Source organism: Furipterus horrens, unplaced genomic scaffold (genome assembly GCF_987537825.1).
Source record: "Furipterus horrens unplaced genomic scaffold, mFurHor1.1.pri manual_scaffold_8, whole genome shotgun sequence".
NCBI lineage: Eukaryota > Metazoa > Chordata > Mammalia > Chiroptera > Furipteridae > Furipterus > Furipterus horrens.
The window spans coordinates 70353960-70372948 of record NW_028327178.1 but is presented as its reverse complement, the minus strand read 5'-3'; the positions used below and the strand labels follow the sequence as shown (position 1 = coordinate 70372948).

Below are 18989 nucleotides of genomic sequence, written 5' to 3'. Positions count from 1 at the left end.
TTTGGTTGCTCTAGAAGTGTCACCTTTTTAGACCTGGGAGCATTCTGTGCTCTTTGGAGCATGTCCCTGTGTGCATCTACCTGATAGTCTCCAGATCCTTACAGTCTCTCCTGCTGCTTCTCTCCCTCCTCCAGTAGCCACCCCCAATGACTTCCACCACAGAGAGCTCCCGCCGCTCAGTCCTATCCTTACTCAAAATTCCAGGAAGCCCCAGTTTCTGTTATTGAAATGTTACTGTAATTTACATAATCATGTAATTTACATAAATGCAAATGATTCATTACATCCTCAGTCTACAGCTGCCCTAAAACGAATACTTTATTTTTACCCTTCATTTCTGCTTTGAGATCGGGGGAGGAGGGGGCTGGTGAGCCTCAAGTGAAAGGGAACCTCCTGTGGAGTGAATAAGCCTCAGGTTCCAGCATAATTTAGATTGGCTCACAAATCCACATTCAGGAGTGCTGTCTACCTGGAGAAGGGTCGTTGGGAGGCCCTCAGGGCAACCTGAGCACTGGCACAGCGGTGCTGCTCACTGAAGGTGACACTTCCCTCTCCGTCTCTCTGGAGGTCCCATTGCAATCTCCCCTCTGGAGGGGATTCTGTGGGGATAAAGAGAGAAGACTCAACTGATTCAGCTGCCAGTCATGGCCTCGGCAGTACTGTCCAATTTGGCAGCCACTGGGCAAATGTGGATACTGAGTTCTCAAAATGCAGCTAATGAGACCACAAGACTAAAATTTTGGTTTAATTAATTTAAAGTTATGTAGCCACATGTGACTAAGTACCTATCATATTGGATAGTAGAGTTGTAGAGAGCAAATTCTTCCATAGAAAATAGACCTACATTCTCAGAGCATCTATAGGTTTTAACAAGCGTAGTCTGAATGTTATGTTAGGTCTGTCAATGATTTTCCAATTCAATACTCACAACTATACAAGCTAGCTATTATAGTAGCACCATTTTACATATGGCAAGACTGAGGCTCCAGAAATTCAGGGATTTGCCAAAGGTCAGGTTTACCAGAGCAAGTGTCTAAGATGATACATCTACACCACTCTGGCAAAGAATTGGATTTTCCTTCAAATAAAATCTGTGTCTTTCTGTCTTTGAAATCATCCTGATTTTACCTCATTTACCATGCAATCTGTCATTGGAGAGGTGTGTCTGCTGCACATTTTTAAACCGATGAGAATAGCTTCCACTGCCCCTCTTCTGGAATTCTTTCTATGAGACACTTAATATTAAATAATCCAGAAATCATCTTATCTTGCCTTTTCTTTGAGAGAAAAGGCATCTTAGAGTCATGTTGGTGACTCTAAGATGCCCTAACCCTCCCGCTGGCCACCATGGCCCCGCCCCTCTGGCTCATCACCCTCTTATCCTCCTTCAGCCACATTGCCAGCGAGGCTGCCTGCCAAACATCCTAACGTCGCAATTCCTGTTTAACCCTCTAGTGTAAAACATATCAGTGCATAGCAGCAATGTTCCAGTATATTCCATCTGATTCCTCCTCAGAGGGAATCACCATTTGCTAAGCTATCTGCACCTCTGTTCTCTGAAGCTGAACAAGTCAGAACTCCATTTGGGCACATCTGAGGGAGTCAACACACTCTCAAGTAGGAGTCTGTGGGGGGCAGTGTCCATTTACAGCAAGGGAGGGGGTCTTCTGAAAGAGAATGATGGTGTTGGTTTTCTATTATTTCCACTGCTTAAAATTCTAACGATGCCAGTGATTATAATATAAGCTAAGAAATCTTAGCTTCAGCAATGTGGCCTCCCTGCTCCGTAGTTACAGCCTACAGTAAGCAAACCCAGCGACTGACATGCAGCCACCTGCCTCCATGCACAAAGCCCAGCTGGCCTCTCCACTCCTGCCGACATAACTGGGCAAATCCAGTCTCCTCTTTTCACCATTGTTCTATCTTGAATGTGCCTCTTCCTTAGCAGTTCCCTGGGATGTTTTGACATCCACAGATCCACCTGCTGATGTCAGTCCACCTCTCTTGGAAGAATTCTAGAGCAGACACCAGGATCGAAAAGCTGGTTTCCATGGTACCCAACCCATTCTATGAAGCCTAGAGGAAAAAAGTGAAAAGAGTGTTTCTTCAAATTAACTCCTGTGTGTTCCCATTTAGTTCATCTGTGGAACAAGTGCAAAGCTCTGGGCAAAGCCAAAAGTAGCTTTGGATGAGCCATGGGTGGGTCAGAGAGCAGGTCCTTTGACCAGCCATGTGCAGCAAAACTGAGACCCCTGTATCAGTCAGTACCACCCACATGTGGTCACTGGGGGGAGGACCCAGTTACTGGCCCCAAACACAACCAGCAGAATGCATGGAGTTGCTTTCCCAAGGCCTGTTTTCAAAAATCTGACTCGGAAAAGGGTGGTTCAGTGCTCAAGGGCACCCAGCAGGTCCCTCAACTTCAACATATCCTGGGGATTGGGTGTTGGCATAAGCTAAGGGAACCACCTGTCCCCAACTCAGAATACCAGGCAGGAACTGTCTCCAGAACCTCACTTTGCCCTGTGACAGCAGTGGGTTAGCTAAAGGTTCCTTCAGGAGGCTGCCTGTCTTGAACTGTTTGCCCTCCTTCCAGGAGATTTAATGGAGCTGCAAAATGGACTTGGACTGACTTCATTTCAACCTTGTTGCCTTGGCAGAAAGACAGGCCTGAGGGCTGTGACATGAGCGCCATCTAGTGCTTACTGGGTGGAACTGGGGCAAGGTTTCTTGTTTCACACAGGATTTAAAAACTATTTCAGGTGGTCTCCTAGTACTACCATTGTAAGGGATGGGGGAAGTTGTTTTGTCTTCTTTTACTTACAGATAGAGGATGAAGATAAAAAGGGATATGCAACACTTGTTTTAAAAGAATTAAACTAAACAGAATCTGTGAGGAATAACAAATCCATTCCCTCTAACCATCAGCAACATCAAGTAAACCTCCTGTCCTTGTCATTTTAAGAGTTTCAGACAGGCTGATTCCAACACTTCCTAAGGATGTGCTTCCCTGAAGGAACATTCTGTGAATGGTGCCGATTTCCTCATTTGCAGTCTTCTGAATGAGTGATAATCATTCAACCTCCTTCCAGAAGCACCACCGGGTGCTCAGAGGCAGCTCTCCACCTCCTCTCTCACCATGAAGAAAAGGCCTCCTTTCTAGTCCATTTTATTGTTCTTTTGTGGGTCTCTCACTTTTTTTACCAAGTCCTTTTGAAGTAATGGGATAAAATCCAAATTGTGTTTGCTTATTAGCCACAGGGTAGCTAAGGCCTCCTTGGCTCTGAGTGGTCATGGGTGAGACATCGCTGCATCAGTTATTTGAAGGTTTCCAGATTGTCAACATTTGTTAGTACTCTAGTGGCATCATCTGCATTTCTCTTTCTCTGTCACCTCCTTGAACCATATTTCAGACCCCAACTGCCCCGGTCACAGGCATCACCTGAATTCAGACCATGACACTCCATCCTTAACTGTGTATCTTGTCCAGTGTTGTCCAAATTCACTCTACTATTTCTCTGATTTACTGTGCTCCCTGTAAATTTCATTCTCAGTTTGGGATCCTTTGTACAATTAAGCCCATTCTGATTTTTCTTTTGTTTGATATGATCATTGAAATAATAGCTAAAGACATATTGATCTGTGCCCACACATGTCAGATTACACATAATAAGGACTTTATAAAAGCCACTTTCATATATAGTGTATCACCTGCCTTTCCTGACAGACGAAAATTAAATTGGTGCTCTAATAAACTCTACCAGTGTCCTGAGCTCTCCTAATGGGCTATGAATTGATTTTTCTAGCCCACTGCCCAAGGTTACTATCAAATTAACTTCAATTAATAGAAAATGTTTTCCAACTTAAATTATTTGCTCTATCCCATGATTTCTTGACAATTCTCTTAAAGCTAGCGATCATACAAAATCAGCTGTGAATGCATTCCAGGAAGTGGATTCCATACCATCCAGTCTGGGTTGTGCAATTGCTTTTTTCATTTCCTTAATCTTCTTCCCATTCTATTTTGACATTTTAATCCAAGTATCAGTTTGTTGAGTCTGATAACAATGAGAGTCACCAACCCGATGAAGCCAGCGTCTTTTTCCACATCTCTGAGGAAAAGCAAGTTACAAATAAGTGTGCCCTTTCCCCTCATCCCTCTTTCTGCACCTTCAAGGTCCTTGGAGGGAGGTTTTTTTATGTGCCTCTGCCCTGTACACTGCACATCTTTGTGGTGGTTTCCTCTGCATCACTCACAACTTATGGTTATTATAGTTGCTGGGGACTGAAGCCATGCCCACATCATTAGCTGAGTTTATCTTCTACATGGAGTAATGACACTTTACACCCAGACTGTCCTGCTTTAGGGTTCCCATTGGGCCACTGCCCTTAAACAGAAAGACCCCTCAGACATGATCATGCTCAAAGCAGTCATATCAGGGATTGTAGAAAGAAAGCTGTGACCAGCCCTTGGCTTCTGCTTGAATAAAGTGCAAGTGCACCCAATTAGTTTCAACAGTAAGTTGTCTGGGCAAAGAAGTCATGTAGCAAACACTACAATAAAATCCAGGTCTGAGTTCTAGAACTACAACAAAGTTAGCAACCCCAAGAAAATTGTTCATGTTCTCTGTGGCTCAACTTTCTTATATAAATCAAAGGACATGAATTATACCAGTTTATTTGCCCAAAAATGAGAAATGATTTTAGGTGCTATATGGATGAGGCCTTAAATAAGTTCAATCCTGTTGTGTATTCTCTTCAGACCTTAACTAATCAGGAGAAGCCTCCCATTGGTACTTGCGTGACTTCCACTGCTCAACCCTTGCTAATATTCTCTAATGAAAGGGCAGGCCTGTAACCCAGAGCATGGACAGCCAGGATTCTCAATCACTGTTGATATTGCATTTATTTTTTTTACTCTCCACATATGGTGGCAACTGGTACTGATTTACCACTTCTGGTTGTAATGTAAAGTTTCCTTTGAAAACAAATTCTTCTAAGGAAACAAAATATAGGTTGACTGAAAGAAAAATGTTGAATACAAAGATGTCAAAATGCTTGCATAAAAGCTTGAAGGTGCTCTACAGTGCCCAGAGCCATGCACACATCTTACAGGTGGCCCATAGTGGCGAATGTGTGGAAGTACCCACCAAGCTCCTACATCCCTTCCAGACCTAAAATTCTACAATGTGTCATGTTCTACACCACAGCTTGTCAGGATCAGCTTGAACAGAAGTTGCAGGAAGGATGGGATGACCTAATATTTCTCTCCTCCATATCATTGTCCATCCCAGTCTGCCAACAACACCTCCTTCCACTAACACCAGCCACAGACTAACCCAGCATATGAGAAGCTTACCCACAGGCACTTAATGTTCCAGTCCTGATTATCACCAAGCTAGCAACAAAGGCAGATGGTCACAACACATGCGTGTTTGTACATGCATGCACATGTGTGTCTAATCTATACTTCTATTTTTTTTTCACAGTTCATTTACGATGAACAAGTTTCCTGGTAAGTACCTCTATTTCTCTTCCAACATTCCTTGCTATGTTGCAGAGCCAAATATATCAAAGACCAGAGTTGAGATTTAAGAAAGGGAAAAGTCTTGGCAGTTTGGAACAACTAGGGGCAGTCAGAACCCTCTGTCCACTTCAATAAAAAAATGTGAATTAGCTGCACAGAGCAGAGATCTTTTCCTTGGGCTAGGGTGGTGGGCTTCCATTTGGGATCCAAATATCTAGATGTCATCATCATCCAGGTTAGATGGCATGACTTAGCTGTGCCTTTCTGTGGTCAGCCATTTGCTAGTCCATCGTTAAGCTTTGACTCATCTTTTCAAATTGTATCCACACCTTGTTGAGATATTCCAAATACCGTGTATAACAATAACATGTATACCTCAACAATCAGAGATAGAGGCACTTCAGTGACCTCTAACCCATTGAAGTTCTGCCTGGCATTCCAGAAGATCTCAGAGCTCTGAAAAGTCAGTGATTCTCTTTTGGATACATAGAAAAAAATTGTTGAAAATAAATATATGGAAACATTTGCATTTAAGCCAACTCTCCAAATCCCTGTTTTTGAGATGGGTTCTGAGTAAGTCAAATATATTTGAAATGGAAATTGAAATTGGGTGTGTTGTGAATTCTTGTTACATTTTTTAAAAATATTTGATCTGTAAAAGTAGAATAATGTGAAATAACATCTTAGGAATACATAGGTGTGATAGTGTATTATTTAAAGCTAAAAAATGAACTCGAAAATGAAGTACAGAGTCCACCAGTCTTCATTCTCAGCAAAATGAGTGCTAATGCTTTGTTAGAGTGCCATCTCTGTGTCTTGGGATGTCTATGGTTTTCAGAATTTGACAGTGGGAGAGAACTTATCATATTAATGGTAAATATTATATACTATGCCAGGGTATTAAGATACTTTTTCCAACTCTCTTCTCTGACCAGGAAGGGTGAGGAGGAGACAGCTGGGAAAACTTGCTTTAAGACACATAACCTCTATATTGACCCACTAAAGACAAGGAGATCCTCTTTGAGTAACTGTGATCGACAGGCTGAAAGGCATTGAGATACCCAGGAGCGCATCAGGTCAGAAGTAAGGGAGAACCTTCCTGTGGGACACTCCTGGACGTGGTCACAGATGTAGTGGTGTCTTTTCCCCCACATCCTTGGGGATTAAGTACAACACAAGAAAACTGGCAGAAGTATTTTGGGTCCAGCTGATGGCATGGTCAGCACAGCCACCACTCTGCCTGAGCAAACAGCAGGTGCTTGCATGGTACTCAGTGTTTCTGCTGTCATAAGGCAAACAAATGATCATCACAGTCGATCTCAGAAATTTTATGCTGCTTTGTGTGAAACAACTTAAGAATGGAGATTGTCTGTCTTGGGCACTCCCTTTTCTTCCTCTCTCTGGCCTTGCCAATGGAAACCATGGAGGGGAGGTGAAAACAGGGCTCATTTAAGCCTGTCCCAGTCCTTGCTCTCCTATGTCCTTTAGGATATTTCAGGTGGTATGGAACAAGGAAGGAACAGTCTGTTTCCTCTTCATTTCTAGGGCTGAACTCTCTGTGATATCAGGTGACCCCATCCTTAGGTAGAACTCCGAGCTGTGCTGATGGGTCCAGATTCTGAAGTCATCAAGGCCCTCTAGCACCAGCACATTATTTCCAGATGCCAGCCTATTACATGATTGTTGTTATTATATGGATGGGTTGATGAAGAACATTTTTCAATTGAGTAAGGCTGAGGAATTAAAGTCTGCATCATTGGCCCATAACTGCTTTGAGACTTCCAGAGATTTCAGCTTCTCATTTGAACACAAACTATATTGAACTTTAAGATATTTTTCACTGTCCATTTCTCATATCTTTTTACCCAACCACCACAAGCATTTATTTTGCTGAAAGCATGTGTCTAGGAGTTCATTTCTCTCTTTAAAGCCAGATTTTTCAATCTGTGTAATTAAAGCACAGTAATAGTTCGATAATACTGTAAACAGTGAATTCTGTTCATTGTTGTAGAATCCTCCAGCATACCTAGAGGTTTCAAAGATGGTAATCAATGTACCCCAAATTTTTAAAAGGAAACTAATTCAAAGAAAGTAAAAAGGACTTCCAATCATATGGTGGCATAGGTAAACACGGCTTGCCTCCTCACACAATCACATCAAAATTACTACCAAAATAGAGAACAAACACCACTCATAACAGTCAGAAATCAAGTTGAATGGCAGTCTGACAACTATGGAATTAGAGAAACCACATTCATCCAGACTGGAGGAGGGGTGCAAATGTGGAATGGACTAATCCCTCACCCAGGTGTGGTGGATAAAAATTCAAGAGGGATATCTCAGGAGCAAGGAGTTCCAGCCCCACACCAGGCACCCCAGCCCAGGGTTCCCGTGCCAGGAAGATAAGTCCCCACACTTCTGGCTACAAAAACCAGTGGGGATTGAGTCAGTGGGAAAAAACTGCTGAAGCCCCAAGCAGTTTCTCTAAAAAAAAACCCACACACAAACTCACCTACCCAGACTCACTCCCTCTGAGCTCAAGCACCAGGGTAGCAGCTTGAAAGGCACCAGTGGCATAAAGGGAAAAACTGAAATGCCTGGCCTCAAGGTGAGCAGAGGCCATTGTCCCTTTTCTAAACCCTTCCCCTACAGAGCCAGCAAGCTGGTGCCATATCTGAGACTCTGTCGACCTAGCTAACTCTGTTTGACCCGCCTTGGAGGTTCCCAGGGACTCTTCCCCACCCAACTTACGGGTTCACCCAAGTTGCTTTTCCATATGAATGGCTAGTCTTGGCTCACGCTGCACAACTTTCTAAGTCCTATCAAACAAGCAACAGCTGGCCTCAGTGAGCCTCAGGCCTGGCACTGGCAGCAGCCAGCCTAGATTCACAACTCACCTTTGCCTGGGAACCTCCAAGCCCAGCACAAATAGCAGCCATCTCAGATTGCTTTATAGCTCAGGCAAGGTGGCCCTGGGAAAAACACAGGTGAGAGCTGACCTTGGCCTGCACCACCTGGGACACCCCAGGGCCAGCACGCCCAATGTACAGCTACAGACCACATAAGCGCACCACCATCCTGCCCCTGCACAGCTGATCCTCCACAGAGGGCGGAGGTTGGTGGTAAGTGGTCACAGCCAGTTCTTACAGCTGACTGGCCTGAGTAAATTCCTCCCACTGATCTGCCAACAACAACCAAGCTCAAACACAAGAGGAGAGTGTACTCAGTCTACACAGAGGGTGCACCTCAAGTACCCAGCTTGGGTGATAGGAAGGGCTGTGCCACTGGACCCTACAGGACACCGACTACAGTAGTCCACCCTACCAAGGCACAGATTCAAAGCAGCTCTACCTAATACATAGAAACAAACACAGGGAGGGTGCCAAAATGAGAAGACAAAGAAACACAGCCCAAATGAAAAAACAGATCGAAACTGCAAAAAAAGAGCTATGGAGATAAGCAATCTATCAGATGCAGAGTTCAAAAACTGGTTATAAGGATGCTCAAGGAACTTAGTGAAGACCTTAACAGCATAAAAAAGATTGAGTCAGAAATGAAGGATACACTAATTGAATAAAGAACAATTTACAAGGAAACAACAGTAGAGTGGATGAAGCCAAGAATCAGATCAATGATTTGTAACATAAGGAAGCAAAAAACAATCAATTAGAACAACAAGAAGGAAAAAAATTCAAAAAAAATGAGGCTAGTATAAGCAGCCTCTGGGACAACTTCAACAGGACCAACATTTGTATCATACAGGTGCCAGAAGGAAAAGAGATAGAGCAAGAAATTAGAAATCTATTTGAAAAAGTAATGAAAGAAAACTTCCTTAATTTAGTGAATGAAATAGACAAGCAAGCCCAGGAAGCACAGAGTCTCAAACAAGATGGATGCAAAGAGGCCCACTCCAAGACATATAATTAAAATGCCAAAGGTTAGATAATGAGAGAATCTTAAAAGCAGCAAGAGAACAGAAGTTAGTTACCTACAGGGGAGTTCCCATAAGACTGTCTGTTGATTTCTCAAAAAAAACTTCGCAGGCTACAAGAGATTGGCAAGAAATATTCAAAGTCATGAAAAACAGGGACCTACAGCAAAGATTGTTCTACCCCTACCCAGCAAAGCTATCATTTTGAATCAAAGGGCAGATAAAGAGCTTCCAAGACAAGAAAAAACTAAAGGAATTCACCCTAACGAAACCACTATTATACAAAATATTAAAGGGAATATTTAAGAAAAAGACGATCAAAATTATGAGCAATAAAATGGCAAAAAAATGCATATCTATCAACAACTGAATCTAAAAAACAAACTAAGCAAACAAGAAGAACAGAGACAGAATCATGGAAACAGAGAGCGTTTTGATGGTTGCCAGATGGGAAGGGGTGTGGGAGAATGAGTAAGGAGGTGAGGGGATTAAGAAGTACAAATAGGTAGTTACAGAATAGCCAAGGGCATATAAAGTACAGTATAAAAACTTGAGTAATGAAAGAACTTAAACACATAACCTATGAATGTGAACAATGGTGGGGGGGATTGCCTGAGGGAGTGGGGTTGCTGGGTGGAGGAGGGCAAAGGGGGACAAATCAGGACAACTGTAACAGCATAATCAATAAAATATTATTCTGAAAAAGGAAACTAATTTAATTTGTGTTTAATTTGAAGTGATTACTCTTTAGGAGGAAATGGGCCTAGTCAAAAACAAACACACAAGGACAAGGTACCTCTGTCATACACAGTTTAGATTCCTTCACTCTTCCTGAGGTGGCATTCTACAGTAATGCCACCTGGCCAAGAACTTGTATTTAAAAGGCTTTTAGTAGCAGGTAATAGGTAAAACTAGCCACAGCAGATTAAAGAAATACTGGCTTATTTTTCTTACATAACAAGTATTCCAGATGTAAGTGGTGTCATGGCTATACCTTACCCTTGGCCTTTTCCTAATGGTCCCAGCGTGGCTACTGTAGTTGCAGCCATCAAGATTGGATTGAAGGCAAAAAGGAGGAAGAAAGTGCTATGCCTTTTTATTCAACACCTTTCCACCTTGCATCTCTTTGGTCACAGTTGGATTTGTCTTGACCAATAAGCGACCAGGAGGAATAAAATTCTAGTTTCAATGAATCATTATCTATCCTGGAAGTGGGCCCACCCTCCTAGTTATTGAAGGATCCCCATTTCCTGCCTCAACATAGTGGGGTTTAATTTGCAATCAAATGGCAGGCAATTATCTGTCACATGCTTTTCAGTTATGTACCTGCTGCAAAAGACATTTAAAATAAAAAACATCCACCTGTTAGGATATTTGTTCAGAGCAAAAACCATGAATCCATAATGTCAGCTTACCGAAGCCCTCAATGTTGTCAGGAGAATCAGGACTGTGTCTTCGGTGAGTCTGAAAGTCTAACAAGAAAACCAAAGGATCCAGGGTGATGTTTTCATTTCTTCTTTGAGATTGTATTTGTGACTTTGGGAGAGGAAAGAGAGCCTGGGGACACAACCTGGAGACTCTCCACCTGCTCCTGTCAAAACCAGCTTTTACTGCTCAGGACCATAGTCTGGAAAGTGGAGACATGCCCCACAGGCAAGAAAAGGGAATAGCCCTCCAACACAGGAAAGAACCAGCTTTGGCAGGAAGATCAGGGCTGATTGAAGGTGGTTCAAAACAGAAGTTTGCAGGAAGGGAAGAAAAAAAATTTTAAAGCCAGATCATACCACAAAACGAGGTCCTCAGAGGACAGCAGGTGGGCTGTGGTCAGGAGAGGCAGATGGAAAAGAGCATCCTGGGGGTTAGGGGGAAGGGAGGAGATCTGTGTGATTTTAGAGGTCTGCATGCAGAGTCAGGCCAATTCCACAACTGTGGCCTAAGTACCTCTGGATGGCAGGCGCTGTTCCAGAACTAGACATAGAACACAGAACCAAACTCAGCCCTGGAGCTCTTTGGGTCAGAGGGGAGGCAGACAGTGGACATGTAATTAAGGGGTCATTTGGAGACACTCACAGCACTGGATGAGGGGACCTGGGGGAGAGACCCTGGAGAGCATTGAGCCAAGACCTGACCATCAAACACTCAATCAGGCCAAAAAGCAGAGGGAACAGGGGATGAGGCAACATAGAGACCTCAGAGAGCCCAGTGCATTTTTTGCGGAGGGAGCCTTGGACGCCAACAAAGCAAACTGAAATGCTAACAAAATCAGGAACCCCCGTGCCAGGGGCATCCCTGAACCGTGACAAAAGAGAACCTTATTGGAATATTGCATTGAAAGGGCTTGCTTTGAGTGAAAAGTCAAAAAGATCTAAAAAAATTGGAGACTATAAATATACCTATTTAGAAAGCACTGGACTTAATTCAACCTAACAAATATTTCACTGACGTTGGTTCACTTTTTGATGACCTCCTCACTGAGTGTATTAAAGTACATCTAAGCAATTACATGACTTCCCTCCAGATGTTGGGTATCTCTTCCTTCAAAATGAACGCCGTGCATAAAAACTCAGCTTTCCCAAGTAAGTTGATGCCACATCTATGTTGATTTCAATAAGATAAGAACCATGTTCAGGCCATTGGAAATGTTTTGCAACTGAAAATTGATGTTTGGAAGCAGCCTCACCCTGCACAGATGAGCTGAGGGAAGAAGGTAACTGCCTGGGTAGAAATCAGCTGTCAGAGAGTCTGTTTTTAGGGTCTGAAACTAGAAACCAGATAGCTGAGATAGAGGTTAGGTGTGAGGAGTGGTATCAAGTGATTGCTAGAAACTGGCATTAGATTTATTAAGTCATGAATAAATAAGCAGCTAGTTACAATCTGGTCATACCTTTAAAGAACATAAACAAAGTCTTATGATAGAAGATGAAGGAGGGGTAGGCAGGGGAGACTTCTTGGAGGAGGCAACGTTTAAGTTGGTATTTGTTGGATAAAAAGTACAAGCCAAGGAGTGAAGGGAAAGCATTTCTGGCAGAAGGAACAGTAATAGAAAGGCTCTGCAGTGAATGAAAAAGCTTGAAATGAGCAAATGAAAGGAGGCAACTATGGTGAAGCAAGACAGGGCACAAGATGATTTGAAGAAGAAAATAGAACCAGGATTTGAACCTTTTGGTTTTTTTCTCAAGTATTTTTGGGAAGCAATTGAAGAGTTTTAAGAAGAAGAGTGACATGATCCAGTAGCATCAAGGGAACCAGCTCAGAGGCTGAGTTAAGGTGGATAGAGAGGGTAGAAGGCAGCGATTCAGCAAATACTTGGATCATAGAGTTCTGATGCATGAGGGTGAGGGTAAAGGAAGGCTCCATATTGATTTCCAGATCTGGGCCATGAGTGGGCATGGAGCAGGCAAAGCTCAGGGGAAATGAAGCTAGGAATTAAGAAATCTGTCTGACATGAGTTAGATACCATGTGGAGAGGCTATATGGGCAGCTGGATACATGAACCCAGAACCAGGCAGAGGTGTGGAATAGATGTGCCAATTGGTCTTTACAGCAAGAGAACAAGATGATATCACCGAGGGAGAATGTGTAAGTAAAAAGAGAACAGAGTCCCCATAGTTAGAGGCTGAACTGAGTAAATGGAGGAGGCAAAGGGGTTGGAGAAGGAGAAGTTAGGGGGATAGGAGAAAAACTAGGAGTGTGTCCTCTTGGAAGTCAGAGGAGAGTGTTTTGTGAAAGAGGGGAGATAGCCAATTCTTGGATGCTGCAGGGAAGTTGAACAGGGTGACCGAGAACCTGCCCTGTAGATAGATAGAGGGTGCAGGTGCCCCTGCCAAGAGTTTCAGAGGATCAACGGATGTAGAATATAGACTAGAGAAATTTGCCAAGAGAATGTGAAGTGCCAGAATGGAGTGTATGCAACCCTTTGGAGGTTTGCTAAGAGAAAAGCCAAGAAACATAGCAGAATTTCAAGGGACTTGGACAACCTGATTTCTTCTCTCAGTAGCATCACAAGTACTTTCTATAATAAATACATATGCATTTGCTTAATCATTCTTAACTGATCCATGGTAGCCCAGTGTATGCACATAGTTAACAGGCGTATATAACCATTTTTGCTTCTTTCCTACATTTCACTTTTACAAACACCACTCTAACAAAAACTCTTGTATGTGCATCCTTTTTTATTTGACCACATGTTTTCCTAGGATCAGTTTCTATGTATAGAACTTGAAAAGGAAAAAAGAAGTAAAGGCAAAACCTACAATTTCTTCATAGGTCATTCTCTAGAAAACTTTTCTAGAAGCCAAAATTACACCTTCATTTGGTTGATAATTTAATTCTACAACCAAAAGGGAACCTAGAAATCAAGTTCCCTTGTTTTTTAGTTGGAAGTTACTAAAATAAAGAAAATAGAAGTATTCAGGTTGTAAGAATTTTGAAATACATTTCAGTGGGTTTTATTGTTATTTTTCTTTCCTTCTCTTGACCATTTTTACACTCATTCATTCTTATCCTTCCTGTTGATACCTTCCCTGTGAGATGTTTCTCTCTCTCTCTTTCTCTCTCTCTCTCTTTCCCCACCTCCCAGCCCCTTCCTCTCCCTCTACTTATCCCTTGCTCCTATGTATTCAACAGTCCTTCAGCTGTCCCTATCTATTCCTTTTATTTGCTCTCTGTAAATATAAATAGTTTTAGCAATTGATTAAGCTGTGGAAAGATTTATAAATATAAAGGCATATATTCAGCAATATTATGGAAGACTCACTGCATTCAAAGAACTCTTTTGGAAAATAAAAAGCAAATAATTCTTTTGGGTAAGTGAATAACAGGAAGGAGCATTTTCCTTTTAAGTACAAATAAAAAGATCACTGAAAGCTGTATGCAGTATGGAAGATGTCTGTAGACCAGGAAACATTTGTAACTAGTCTGCACATCTGCCTTATCCTCGCCATGCTTGGCAGGTTTAACTGCCATTCACATTAAATACCTTCTTAAAGATAAGCTGGTGTGTTGCCCATGTGCCTATGGTGACATTCTTTAACTTGACTGTCTTGGTGTGTACGCAGGTGGGAGTCTTTAGTCCTTGTGCTGATGTATCTTATCTACATTGTCATCATGAAGTAAGTAAAATACCTTCTTTAGTTTCTTCTCTAAAACTGTGTCCTACATTCAACATTATGTGATAATGTGCGAAGAGGAACAGGGGAGAGGGCAGGTCTCTGGCTGACTTTCAATGCATATTGTCACAAACTCATTGGTTCCCTCGGCAACCTGCTATGTATGAATCACTGCAGCTTTGATTAGTAGCAATAACACCCTTCAAACCCATATGTGATGATGGAATCAAAGCTTGTGTTTAAGAAAAATATCTCAAGAGAGAGGTCTCCTTAAGACCTAGCAACCTAGCTTTTGGTTGTTTCTTCATTCTCACAAGAAAGGAGGTAAAACTTAATTACTTATTCTTCTGTATAGGATGAGAGAAGGGCCCAGAGCTAATTAGAAGATGACTAACACCATGGATCAAATATCTGTGGACTTCTGTTATCTGTATGGTCATTTGGTGCTTTGTAATAAATGACCCCAAAACTTAGTGGCTTAAAACCATAAATACAGTATGTATTATCTCATACAGTTTCTGAGAATTAGGCACCCAGAGCAGCTTAACCAGAGAGTGCTAGCTCAGGCTTTTTTGTGAGATTGCCAATGAAAGGTTGGCCAGGGTGGCCGTCATCTGCTTAGCCACGACCCCAAGATGGCCTGCTTGCATGGTTGGTGAGTTGATGCTGGTTGTTGGTTGCAGGCCTCACTTCCTCACCATATGGGCCTCTCCTTAAGGCTACTCAAGTGCCCCCCACACATGAGCTTCTAGAGAGAGCAAGAAGGACCTTACAATACCCTTTATAATCTAGTCTCACAAGGAACACACCAACACTTCTGTCATACTGTTTATTAGAAGTAAGTCGCTAAGTCCAGTCCACATTCAAGAGATCTGTGTTGCCATTTGAAGGGAGGACTGTCAAAGAACTTGTGGGTATATTTTAAACTCACCACATCATATGTTGTTTTTCACTTGGAGTCTGGGTGGCTTGCTATTTGTATCAAGAACTATACTGCAGATGTTCCTCATACTCAAAGGTAAAATGTAAGCACCAAGGTTGTGAACCAGCCGGCTTACCTTTTTGCCAAGTACCATTAAAATGAGGAGCTTATAAATAGTGCAGGGACATTCTGTGCTGCAGCTGCCAGACCCCATGGGCCTGTTTCTTTCCCTCTAAACTAGTCCATACTTTGCCCAGCATATGTGACTGCAGGAGAGACTACCTTCTCAGGGGGCCAGAAAGTAGAACGCTTTCAGAAATTGTCAGTTTGGACTTATCAGGCAGCAATCTGAAATTGACAAGTCAAGTTTTTCTTGCTGTGAGACCTGACAATAATTAATTCTGGCCACTCCCGGCTGAGAACCCTGTTAGAAAAAATCAGTGTGGCCATTGGCAAAGGTCACATGAACAGTGAAAGTAGACTTGGATTAGCTGATGTCTAGGGTGGACTATAAGTGGTGTGCCACCAATCCACTCACTATGGCATCCAGGCTTCACCTCAGGAGCTGCCAGTGGTCACTGTGGACCCAGTATCTGGGTCTTATTACTGGAAGAGGGCACTTCTAACATGTCCTAGTGTAGAGTTACCATGAGATCACTGACCAAGAAATGAGATGCTTTTACCACTAATCACCTTTCACTTAAAATACCAATGATGGGCTCCCACAAAAACCAGAATTGGCCCAAAGGCTTTCCAACATATCTAGGTCCCAAAGGAAAAGCCTTTAAAGATGGGTATAGCTGTCTTCCTCTCCTTTCTCCCAAATAGCAAAACTATTAGGTAATCAGTGCCACAGTGGGGAAACCTCAACAATACATGTGTACCTTTGGTGTTTTTTATTTGATTATTTAGCTTTTTAAAAACTTTCTGAGGCTCTAAGTTTAAGTTCTCAAAGAGTCAAGAGTCCCTTTCTTCCCTTTTGAAAGGATATATTGATCAATTATTCCAAAGAATTGACTGAGTGTCTTCTATATGTCCAGCATTGATCTGAATTTAGATGAAAACCTGTCCCATTCTGAATTCAGTACGGGGGTTCACAGAATAAGGAGGTCTTCAAGACCAAGGCTGGTCTAATGGGAAAGTGGGTTGAAGGATTTTGCTAGTATATCTCCTGTGACCACTGCACCCCTCTACCAAACCATCGTACAGCCCATGAGTTGCTGGCAGGGCCTGTGGACATTGATAGAGCACAGTGAACAAATTTTCTCCTCTTTTCCAAACCATACCCAGTGTGAAAGCTAATAAGGTGTGTTTCTGCTGATGCTTCAACTTTACCAACATTCCAGCTGTTCAAACCAGCATGATACAAATAAAACAGCAATAGCAGCTACTGTGCTCACAGAATTTTCTACATAAATTCTGGTCTTAAGTTCTAAATTGAAATTTCTGCTCTTTAGCCATCCCCCTCTTCAATCAGAGATTTTAATCATTGGGTTTTATAGAATCTGATTTATAAAATTGCATGCTTCACAATAAAATCGCTTTAGGGTGCAAGCAAAAAATTTAAAACACTCAATTAAAAACATAAAACAGAGCAGCAGCAGTAAAAAAAACAGCATATATTAGAATCATCAGCTGCCTTCTGGATAGATGCTTTAAAATGACTTCGAACATTTTGTCAGAAGGTCAAAAAGCAATTCAGTTTGGCCAGAAACTTCATGGGAGCATCAGGCACACCTGGCCTTGGTGAGAATTGATTTCTGTACATCTGAGTCACTTCTTTGGGATTTGGACCCCTGGTGAGGTAATATGGCCTCATGGTTAAAATGAAGTGTGTCCCATTAAGCCCTGGCTGCAGATCCCACTCCACCACTTCCCAGCAGTAGGCCGTTGGCCAAGTTATTCAGCCATTTTGAATTTCAGTTTCTTCTTCTACAAAACAGGGTTAATAATACTTCATACTTCAAAGATTTTTGTAAGGATGGGATATGACAGCATAGTTATTAACTAATATCTAGTTTCAAGAAAGTTCTCATAATACTATATGTAGTATTATTATCCTATTATACAAATCCAAATTAATGTATAACACGCAGTTGTACTTTAAAACCAAACCTCCATGCAAGTCAGTATTCCTATGTGGAAAGTGGATTCTGGGTCAAGATGACAGAAACACTGGCCCTCCTGCATAGCTCTATTAGTAGGGTAAGGCACTCTTTCTGAGTCGAAAAGTGGGGAGATATTTTCATTCAGAAGAATATGAAATATATAACAAAATCAACAGAATTGGGCAGCAATTTTCCACCAGCGTGCCACCAGAATTTTTAAAACATGCAATAACTGACTATTTAGTCAAGGGCACTGACCTCTTTTTCCTTAGATTGTCAAATTTTAAAATCACAACAGCCAACAAAATAATAGCTGTTCAGCGTGAATGAATCTAAATTATACCTTTTTATTTTGCGAGATCGGCGAAAAGTACAATTTTTGGTGTGCCGCAGAATTTTCTTATTTTTAGAGAGAAGGTATAAAAGGAGAAAGAGAGGGAGAGAGAAACATTGATGTGAGAGAGAAACACCAATTGGTAGCTTCTTGTATGCGTTCCAAATGGGGACCAAACCCACAGCCTGGGCATGTGTCCTGACCGGGAATCGAACCAGCGACCTTTTCCTTTGCAGGACAATGCCCAACCAACTGAATCACACCATTCACGGGGGTGTGCTACAGAATTTTAGTAATTAGTTTATGTGTGCCATGAGAGGCAAAAGGTTGAAAATCACTGAAATAGTGTGATAAATCCCAAGTGCTTATCACTGGCCCCGACCACCATCCACCCAGTGTTGCTCCATCCACACCCCTATCAATTTCCCTCCCTTCCTCCCTACGACTTGAAGCCCCAGACATCAGGCCAATTCATCTATAAAAATCTTTATATGAAAAAAATAAAAATAAAAATCTTTATATGTCTCTAAAAGGACTCATTTTTAACATAACATTATTATCACACCTAAACTTAATCCTCTTTTCAATATAATTGAATATCTAAATCAGTGTTCAAATTTTCAATCATCTGATAAATGTCATTTTTAAAGGTTTATTGTAGTCTCATAAATGTCATAAATATTTTAAAAATCAAAATCCAAATAAATTTTACTCATTACAATTAGTAGTTCCATGTTTTGGATCTTTTTTTAAACTATAAATTCCCACTCTTTTTTTTTTTTTTTTCCTATCAATTTATTCTTCAACAAAGTTGGATTATTTGCTCTACAGAGTTTTCCACAGTTTGGAAATTGTTGCTTACATCCCATGGTGTAGTGTAGCCTCTTCCTTTGGCCTCTGTGTTTCCTATGTCAGCCATCTGATTCAGGTTAGACTGTCCCAAGTGGTGGTGAGTTCTCCCATCAATAAGCACATTGATGTGCCCTGCCTCTCTGTGATGTTGGCAGCCATTGATTCTCAAAATCTGGCTCCATTATTTCTTTAGAATTGCACAAT

General features: G+C 41.8%; 1 protein-coding gene across 1 annotated transcript in view; it reads left to right on the top strand.

The window, feature by feature from the left end:
* The window catches only part of SLC24A3 (solute carrier family 24 member 3), a 610095-nt gene that overhangs the window by 543438 nt on the left and 47668 nt on the right, over positions 1-18989 (top strand). The window contains exons 8-9 of the mRNA XM_090285998.1: positions 5490-5515; positions 14519-14572. Coding sequence (XP_090142124.1) covers positions 5490-5515; positions 14519-14572 — 80 coding nt within the window. The remainder of the gene's footprint in view (positions 1-5489; positions 5516-14518; positions 14573-18989) is intronic.